This window comes from Numida meleagris, chromosome 26 (assembly GCF_002078875.1).
Source record: "Numida meleagris isolate 19003 breed g44 Domestic line chromosome 26, NumMel1.0, whole genome shotgun sequence".
NCBI classification, from domain to species: domain Eukaryota; kingdom Metazoa; phylum Chordata; class Aves; order Galliformes; family Numididae; genus Numida; species Numida meleagris.
Window position 1 is genome coordinate 1811409 of NC_034434.1, and position 10297 is coordinate 1821705.

Here is a 10297-nt window from a genome sequence, read left to right on the forward strand (position 1 = left end):
CTCACGGTTGCTCCGCGAAACGGTGGGTGCCTTTGCTCCCAAAGGCAGAGGCTCCATCTTTACCATCTCCAGCCATACACCTTGCTGTGGCTGCGGGCCCTGACTCCACAACCACCTCCTCACCCCACAGGCTGATTTGCATCACTGTCCCCACACCACAGCTGAGGTAACATCAGTTGTAGTTTTCTTTCAGCACTACACAAAACATACACTGACCCCTCCTCAGGGCACTGAGACTTTGAGATGCCATCAGCTCAGAGAAACATGGAGTCCAAAGCAAAGAAGACAGGCGGAGTGTTTCAATGATCCTTTACTCTTCATTAGGTAGTTCATTGAATGTTCATATTACAAAATTAGCTGCCATAGGACTTGGGGAAAGCTGTTCGCTTCTTCAAGAGAGCACAAACCAACATTTCTTTTCAAAGAATTTTCTGAAACAAGATTGTATTAAATCTTTAAAGCTAAATAGTGCTAAAATTTCACATAATCTACAGTAGTTCTGGTTTTAAATTAACTTTACCAACCATTATAAAATTTTACACATTGGCCTGGATCAGGTTACAGACTTTTGCATTTAAATCCATGTGAAGTACCCATGCTGGAACAAGAGCTTTAAGCAATTGCTGTTTCAGCAGCAGCTCATTCTTACTGCCTAAGAACAAAGTTTGCACAAATCACTGAACAAGAAAATGCAAGACATTGTTTCCCCACAAAACTGTAAAAAGTCTCTCACAGCAGCAATATAACGGCTTCTGGACTGGAAGCATTTATAAAATGCAGAGCTCTCAATGAAGTGCTTGCACAAGGGCATTCACTTCCCCCCAGTTATACTCAAAAACTGGAAATTACCACTTTTCAGACAAGAGGAGACTTCCTCTGGACCATTTTCACTCTCTTGGGGAAACTGGCAATTGCAGATACTTCACTGAATCTAACCTCTTGCTGAAGTGAATTAGGCAGCAGCTGCTAAGACGAGGAGAAATGTTCTTGAGGCAAGTTTTTACAGTTAAAATATTCAAGGAAGGCTAGTTGAAGCTGCTTAACTCACCGTGCACTCACTCCTAAAGAAACACCACGCTGACATTACAACTTTACATTGTATTAAGGTCGTAGCACTCAAAACCACAAGTGGGAAACGATACTCACGTACTTCATTCCCTAGTATCTAACCATCTATGTGTTTTACACATATGCCAATCATGCCTACAGGTGAACCAATACTGCTTCAGTACCTTGTTTGTAAAGAAAAATAATTTCTGTTCTACTGGGCTCAAATCCCTGAAGTATCCATATTGTGTATGGAAGGCAGACAAAACTTAAAGTTTTGTGCCTTTAAAAGCTTGATGCAAGTAAATGCACAGTAAATGCTTATTGTGGAGTTTTCCTCCCCTTAATTTAAGAAATCCTCCCTTATTTCCTAAGAGCTAAAACCAAAGTTTAAAACCAAAGCATTAATGTTACCAGCACGCATGGACGTGTTTACAATCTTACATTTTTGAAGAATAAAGACAAAGAGCATTCAAGAATATTGCATTTTTTTTCCAAACAGACAAGTAGCAAAAATTTATACCACCTGGAATAAAACCGCTGAGACAAAGCTCTGTACATAAACCTGCAATGTTGCCGTAATACTTCAATAAGTAACACCAATGCAAGGAACATTTCCCCATAATGGCTAGTAGTGTTCAAAGAATTGTAGGACTATGGAGTTAAGTAGGTCTTTGCACCCCGTGAATTCAAATTCTGCAGGTGGCGATGAGACAGGCTTCTCACAGTGAAGTCACATAGCTTTCACTTTGATTTGCTTCATCTTCATCTGCTTCTTCTCAAGTTTCTTCTGCTCACGCCGCAACGCAGCTTCCTGTAGGAAAGGATACAGAGATCACAACGAGCATCAGTGATCTATTCCAAGAACAAGCTCATTGTTTCAGAAAAGCAAAGCGAAGAAGGCAACCTTCAGTACTGCACTTGGGGGTCACATCTCTAACCAGGTGAACTGGCTCCCTGCTGGCAGCCTTCACACGTTTCATTCAGTAAGAGAGCATACACTGGAAGTGTATAACCGCTTCTAGCGAAATAAAGAAATTAAGTCAGGCGCTGCTGGTGCTATGCCTACAGGCAGCCCTGGAGATACTGCAAGAGAAATGTGCCAGTAGTTTGTAACAGCCTGAAAATCCATCTCACCTCCAGCCGACGCTGTTTTTCTGGATCCTCCTCGTTCATGATTCGCTCTTTCTCTGCTCGTTTCTTCTCCTCTCGACGGGACTGGGCGGCTTCCTGTCTCTGCACGTGAGTCAGTTTAAGGAAGTTCTCTTCCACACGGGCTCTGTTCTTATCAGCTTTCTGCTTGCCCTTTTCACAGAGAAAAAGCAAAGGCAGTTAATAGGGATTCCCCACAAGCAGAGTGGAGTACCTGAGGCAGTTATACTGGAAAGATAAGACTCTTAGCTTTAAGATTAAGGATCCCATGTTAACATTTGCAATTTTATACAACATTCAGAAGGCACAGAGCATATCACTTACTTCTCTGTTCAGACGGAACTTCTTTGCTTTGTCAATAGAGTAGATAACCATGCTCATCAGAGGCAGCAAAGACTCCATATCCTTTGGGGAAGTGTTGCCTGAACCAGGCACTGAAATAGAGAGTTCCCTGTTAACTCAAAGAGATTGGCAGGATTTTTGTACTGGCTGAAATTCTCTTTCCTTATTGTTCACGCCATTAATGAAAAAGATGTTCTTATCCACTGCCTTCTATTTACTGGTTAATCAATCAGTGATCCCGTTTACATGCAGTGAAGTCATTTGTAACATTGTCTTCTACAGGTGAAGAAACTCGAGCATGACTTGCAGAGATGAAGCGCACCACCACCCAGACACATAAACACACACAACACATACACCAGGTTCTTACCATTAAATGTAAACAAAAGTGTCTTTTTAGTTTCGGGCAGTTTTGTAAGCTGACCCTCCCTGGTAGGAAAGAAAAAGCGGCTGAAATGAGTGAAGAATAACATAGGCACACAAAATATCTGCCGCTGTCAGGAAATCTCATCAAGAACCAAGAGACACTTGCAAACTACACACAATTATAATAAGCATATTAAGTTCCAGACTACTCCCATTCCTGAACTATTTTATTCAGTCCAGGATTCTAACACAAAGTCAAACCTCCATTCCACAGAGCCTTCAAAGCTTAGAGATTTCAGTACAAGACTCTACCTTCTCCTACAATTAAATCCAAGTACGCTCCTTTTTTAGAGGGCAGTTTCAAGTTTTGATATGGATCATTTATTTATGTGCCTGTGAGCAGACCACACCCTTGCAAAAGCCTACATGGTGATTAAGATGGTACGATAAAGCACACTGCTTGGCAATTCTCAGGCAGCAGTGAAAAGTACCTCAAGACTAAGCTTAGAGAAACAAAAAAAAAAACTGCATCTGTGTAATTCTGAAACACATCTGAGAATTAGCTGGAACAACAGTACCTAAGCAGTTTTTTGGGGTTCTTTTCCTTTCTTTTACACTGTAAACTTTGCTCAGTGCATTCAGACAGCATCTGAATGAAGGTGTGCTTTTTCAGCCACTCCTCCTGCAGTGTTATTTACCAGCTCCTGAACTCTTGTACACCTTTACTGGGATTACTCAATTGTTTTCCATGCAGCTGTGTACACTGTAACAGCCAGGCGTTATCTAAGATTGGGATCTGCCCAAACTATAGAGCAACCAGCACACAAAAATAAATATTGAAGGCAATACAACACCTTACACTTCTAAATTAATGCAGCATTTGGAAGCTCTGGGAGCGTATTTATTCAGCTGTTTCACCTTTGCTCCCAGCTTATGTGCATTCCAGCCAGCAGCACACTGCAGACAAGTTTGTCAGCCTCTACTTTGCTCTGTGTTACAACAGCTACTAGAAGGAGACATCTATTGTTATACGTACTCTTGCATAAGTTTTGGACCGGAGAACTGGTCCGAGAATTGGACGGACTCGATCTTGTCAGCATAGTGCGTGAGGAAATGTATCATCTAAAAGAGAAACTGGGGTTAGTTTTTTCCTATCAGCAACATCTTCATCTGCCTACACTCTCCACGTTGGTTTGCCAGCGTGTCCATGTACCACTCAGAAAATTTTAGTGCTCAGCTTGCCACAATGACACTGCAATTTAAACCATCAGGTTTTTTAGCCATTGCTAGAATGGGTGTCAGTGCCTGGAATCAACATGAGCAACTCAAGAGTTACTAGATGTTTAACTCTCAATTGGGATTTGCCATTCCAGTTGATAACTATCTTGAACACTGAGCGTTCATGGACAGACTAACGCCCTCCTTTCATCTGGCTGCTGAGCTAACTTGCATGCTTTGAAAGGAAGCTTCAAGTCCTCAGTTCACAGGTTAGACTAACAGTTGCTATGTAAAAACAATGAAGAAGTGACAATTATATACGTCTTCCAGCCCTTACATTTCTTTAAGGTCTTGATTTTTCTAGATCTCGCTAGGGCCATCTAGTTCTATTGTGATTTTTAAAGGAGATTAAGGTTAGAATTTTCCATACAGGCTGCAAGTGCCAGGAACACCAAGGAGTATTTGTCCTACTTCACCCAAGATTACCTTTGCGTCCATCATTCCCTCAGTGACCTCCCCCATCTCCGACAAGATAGCCAAGGAATCTGGAAGCCCGTACTTTGCACCAGACTTGGGCTTATCACTGCAGAACTCACTCTAATGCAAACAGGGGAACAGAGGAAAAAAGAAATAAAAATAATCCAAGTATGCAAATAGCTTATCACACCAAACTGCTTAGGCAGAACAGGACCCCTAAAAGTACCTGATAAGAAACAACAAAAAATGGATTAACTCAGTCAATCCGCCTGGCTGAGGACATTCCAAGTGTGAAGTAAAGCATGCAGTATCAATGCACGTAGTATAAGTTAGTATTTCCCTTCAGTAGTGAGTGCTTCAAGGAAAAACAAAACAATTGTAATACATCCAGGCCAAAACATTTGAAGTGGATTAATGCATTTTGCAAATTTTGTTTGATAAAACAACTAAACCTCTGGGATCCTGCCAACCACACCTTAGTGCTGTTATCTGGGACATTAATGGAGATTTGAAATTTGCACATCACTGGCTGTTATTACTGGAGTCTTTGCAAGCTTCAGAGCTTGAACATTCGGGAAGCTTTCTTGATTTCAGACTAGATAAAAACATGACCCAAATTTTTCCATGTCAAATATCATGAATTAAATTTACCTTTCAATCCTTAACTTTTGTGCAACATTTGTGCAAATTTCATGAAGTGAAATGAGACTTGCGTGTATCCTGACAACATACTCCAATCTCCTCTTAAACAAACAGATTACAGGTCCTTATATTCTCTTCTTGTATCTTATAATCCAGCATGAGTGCACCTACCAGGTCCTGCATCTCTTTCTGAAGTCGCACCAGTGCTTTCCTTGTTCCAACAGCAAACACATAGGTGTCCATATCTTCATCGTTCATTGTTACTTTTATTTGCTGCGGGGCAGAGAGTTATTAGCCTTGATTAGATTTCTACAACATGCTCTGTCTTCAGCCTACCAGCCAAAAGGAGAACCCACGTCTCCACTTCTGCTCCTTCAGTGTTTGACTGACATTTTGATTCATATTTCATAACCACAAAGAACAAAGCACATGCAAGGCTGCAAACAGCTGAGATAAAGGTCGTTAAATTTAAACTTCTCTGTGTGTCTTAGGGAAAGGCAGCTTTTAGGTTTTTTGGGGCATTCAGTTCAGCGTACCAGTGTAACGCTGTATCATAATGACAGTGATTTCAACATAAGAGCTGTAAGCCTCCTTTGCAGAACAGACATCCATCTCTTATGAGTGTCTGCCCATACCTAAATTCAGTATTTTTAACGGATATAAGTAAATACAATTATAGATACACAGAAGTATTCACAGCACGCAAAGCTACAGTTATACCAAAATGTAATCTCTCTTGGCATTTCTGTAGTTAGAAATTCCCCTCATCTCCAAGAGCAAGAGACAAGACAAATGGTGACTTTGCAAATCAGAACATGCGTGCCAGCGCGTGCATGAAAACAGCTCTGTCCTGGCTGAGTGAACAGACAAAGGAACAATTCTTTCAGATCGTAGAACAGCATTTCATCAAGATGAGGTCTTGAAGCATGATAGACTTTGCAAACTGCTCAGTAAAATCCACAGAGATAAAATGTTGTCATCACTAGTTTGCATTTTACCGGGAGAAAAAACAAATATGAATAATTCTTGCAGATTGTTCCATGAGATATTGAATTGTAAGGTGCAGAACACAATACAAAGATACCCAGCAGTGCACTCGTGGGTTATAAATACAACAAAAAGCAGCACAGCCACACCAAAGGAAATCAACCATTCATCACAGGTAATCTGAAGGGCTGAGTACGTACCACTTGGTCACAAGCTGGCCTCATCATGCGTGCAAGAACGTTCAGAAGGTCTTGCCTCTTGAGAAACTAGAAACACAAGATTGTCAACTCGACATATTGATATACTTAGAATGAAGGTCTTCATTGGCAGATAGTAGTGGAACTTAAGAAAAACAGGGCAGTTTCAAGTCAATGATTTTTTTTGTTTGTTTGTTTTACAGAAGAACATAGCTTTGATGAACACTTTGGAAGCCACTCACACTGCTCAAAAACAGCCCTACTTTTTGCATTTGACTGAGTTGCTCGGGGCCTTGTTCTCTCAAATTATGAGCTGAACTAACGTGTGAGACTGTCTGTCCCAGGTGCAGGATACTGCCTTTGTTAGACCTCACTGAAACACCTGCTGGTCCATTCCTCTGCTTAAGACCCTCTGAATGGCAGCTGGACTCTTCAGCATGTCCTGTTTATACTTCCTGTTTTCTACACTCTTTCTGTGAGCATTCACTCTGACCCACTTTGGTGGGCAGAACTGAGGACTGTCTGACCAGCCTTCCCTTCCCATGGCATATTCAGAACTCTGCCTCTCAATGTGAGACAGAGCACAGCTGGGCCCTCCTTGCTGCTCACACTGGAAACTGAAAACTGGCAACAACTAAGCAGTGGTACAAACTCACCCATCCTTACCTTCAGCTGGATGAGCATTCCTTCGCAGCACACCCTTCCAGAGCACCACAAGTTATATATGTGTTCATTTTCTTGATTTAGTTTCCCAGTGCTTGTAGCTTCTTTATTAGTGCCATCATCCCCTAAAGAAAAGAAGAGTGAAAGAGAACTGCAGTCCAAAACCCACACGTTTATACACCAAGCGGTGTCAACAGACTTAGAAATTGGTTCTCCTGGATTACTTCAGTATTGCCACAATGTTTCTGAATAATAGATACCAGTACACTATCATCTAATTTCAGCACTGGAAGACTGGCATACTATTTATCTATATCCAGAGCTGTCTTTAGTGCTATCATGCAGCTCTATTGAAATAAACTCAAAATGCACCCTAATCACTACAGAACTTACCAACAAGAGCAAAATTGCTTTCTAGCAGCTCCCTGTGAGTATTGAACCATGCATGAGCCAAACGGTTGTTTTTGTTCTTCCCAATGATGTAATTCATGATATAAGCAAGAAGACCTGTTACCATCAGGATCTCCATGTAATAACTCTCCCAGCTGTTCTGAAGGTGAGCAGGGACCTACAGAAGGCAAATGAGAAAAGATTCTTAGTGTTTGCCCAACAATAATGTTATCAGCATACTGCCATAAACAATTAAGTGATGAAATACCAAACAAAAAGAGAATCAACATTTATACCTACATTAACTATCGTTATGGGGTCTTTATTTTTGCTAGGAGACGCATCTGGTTTCTCTTCATAGCCTTCAAACTCCTCATCATCATAGGGTTCACTCTCAGTATCCCCTTCCTGAAGGAAAAAAAATCACAAGCACTGTGAAGATCTAAAGCCTGGCAATCAAAATCCTAAAACATACAGCAAGAAAGTATGGTCCAGAGATACCATTAGGGAACGCAAAGGGGATGGAGATCACCTGTGCATCTGCGTCATCAAAGTCCTCCTGATTCTCATCCTGGCCTTCAAGCTCTACAGTGGCTTCTTCTTCATCATCTTCTGCAGTGATGACCCTCTGAGGAGACTCTGTGACTGTATCTTCATTAACGTCTTCAAATTCAGCAAAGTCGTTATCATCGTATTCCATAATGTCATCTCCATCTTCAAATTCATCATACTTTGCCAAAGAAAAACTCCATGGGATGAACAGGACAGCAATGAAAATATATAAATTCTTCATTTTCACTGCAAAAAAAAAAACAACATAACATTGCATATATTGCTAGGAGAAACCAATTCTGTTATATTACACCTCCAGTAACACCCAACGTCCACGACTTCAAAACACTGCTGGGGCCAGGCCAGCACGACAGAAATTAAACTGCCTCACCTTGCCATCTTCTCTATAAGGAAAGCAGATACCCTGAGTAAAACTTGGATGGTGAGGTATGAGACCCTCTGCAGGAGCAGCTGGGGCAGCAGGGAGTTCGCATCTAGCCAAGCTGCTGAGATGAACAAGTTCCAGAAACAGAGACGTTCTGCTATAAAATGTCTCTCCAATAGCGTCTCAAAGTCGCCAAGTCATTTCAAAGAACACACGCTGTGTCTAGAGTCGTCGTTAATTAGCAATTGGACGCAGTCAGATAAGTGCAGGTGCTACAGTAGCAGGAAATCTTAACGTGTGTTTAATTCATCTACTTTAAGCAGCAATGCTCTGGTAGCCTCTGCTAATTTCAACTACTCATCTGTGATCTTTCTAGATCGCATACCCAGAATCGGGTCCCACAGCATCTACCACTATTTCTGTTCACACTAGAGACATTTTCTTGGACAATCTATGAAAAAAAAGTGGAAGGAGGATGGCTATTGCACCAGTCCCCAAAATAACAGCATGAATGGGCTCATGAGACCAAAGCTCTCCCAGTATCTGCCAGGAACCTGCAGAGATTTGTTAGGGTTCTGTTCGGTGCTTTTGGTTTTCTGACCTCAGCTTCCTATGTCTTTCTGCTTAAGCTTGAAGCAGCCCCAGGCTCTCGCTCAGACTGTACACGGCCACCAACCCCGCACCACTGAGGTCCAAACTAAGGGGCTCAGAAGGCAATGAGAACCCCACTGCCGCATTTCCCAAGCGCCTACGGATGACCAGCTGCAAAAGGCTCAGCACTGAGACTCGCTCTGCTCCCTCTTGCAACCAAATCCGAGTGGGAACTTGCACGTTAACGAGACCGTTCCCTCAAAAGCTCGAAATAGAAACAATTTGTTTCTAAATTTGACCCGCACTCCTTTGAGCACCACATGCTCGCTGCTGTGAGTGACAAGGACAGCTAAAATCGACTCCTGTGCCAAAGGCTTTCAGTTCACGGAAAAACCCGAACAGGGCACACTCACAAGAACATAAATCAAGATGTTAAACACAGCAAAGCAGAACCCAGGAATTTAGCACGCTGTTTGCATATGCAGCGATTTTACGTGAATGTAAACCTCAGAACAAAGCACTGTTTGCTTTGTTCTTTATGTCAGAATTTGCATTCGGAGGTTACGAACGCCTGGACAACCAGGCCACCTGCTCAGCCCAACCGCTGCGGTTTCACAGCGAGAACTCTGACCGTACCCAGAAGTCCCTATGTACTCCACGAAGCTTTATACAAAGGAAACCCTGCAGAAACGCGTGGGCATGAACACAGACCGTAACGCAGCCGCCTCTGTCGCAGGAGATGATTCGTTTCAAACAACCTCAGCACACGCTCCGGCACAACACGGCCTTCCCCAGCGAGGGACTCCGCTTCCTTCTCAGCAAGGGGCCGTGCCCTCCGGCCTGCCCCTGCGGAGCGGCCTGCAGCGCCCGGCCGTGACCCCGGCGGCCCCAAGGGTATCAGCGAGCCGGGGCCACAACCCCGGGAACATGAGGGGAGAAGAGCGAGGCTGCACGCAGCCCCTCGCTACCTACAGCCCCGCTCGCCTTCCCCCTACCCCTCACCTCACCCCACCCCCAGCCCCACTGCCCTCGAAGCCGGCCTGTGCGGGGCCTGTAGCGGGGAAGGACCAAAGGAAAAGCGGCGGCTGACCCCGGCTGGGCCACGTTACCTGAGTCACGCGGCGCCGCACGGCACAGGCCCTGCCCGCCGCCACGGCCGCAAACAGCGCAGTGCTACGTACTTCACGTAGCGGGAGCGGAGCAAGCGCAATACGCGCTGCCCCCAAGGCTGCCGGCGGCGCTCCGGCTGCCCGGCCCCACCGCCGTTCACCTGCGGCTTCACCCACCG

At 43.7% G+C, this 10297-nt stretch overlaps 1 protein-coding gene across 2 annotated transcripts; it reads right to left on the minus strand.

The window, feature by feature from the left end:
- Positions 293–10293, minus strand: CCDC47 (coiled-coil domain containing 47). 2 transcript variants are annotated; one of them, XM_021377785.1, is made up of 13 exons: positions 10119–10293; positions 8014–8279; positions 7782–7889; positions 7485–7659; positions 7095–7216; positions 6432–6497; positions 5416–5517; positions 4612–4722; positions 3944–4029; positions 2912–2970; positions 2524–2633; positions 2185–2352; positions 293–1861 (listed from the first exon to the last, which is right to left on the minus strand). In XM_021377785.1, the coding sequence occupies exons 2-13, from the start codon at positions 8272–8274 to the stop codon at positions 1781–1783; spliced, it is 1449 nt and encodes a 482-aa protein (XP_021233460.1). In that variant the 5' UTR covers positions 8275–8279; positions 10119–10293; the 3' UTR covers positions 293–1780. The 2 variants fall into 2 exon arrangements, with proteins under 2 accessions (XP_021233460.1, XP_021233461.1); XM_021377786.1 differs by lacking the exon at positions 10119–10293 and adding an exon at positions 9721–9944.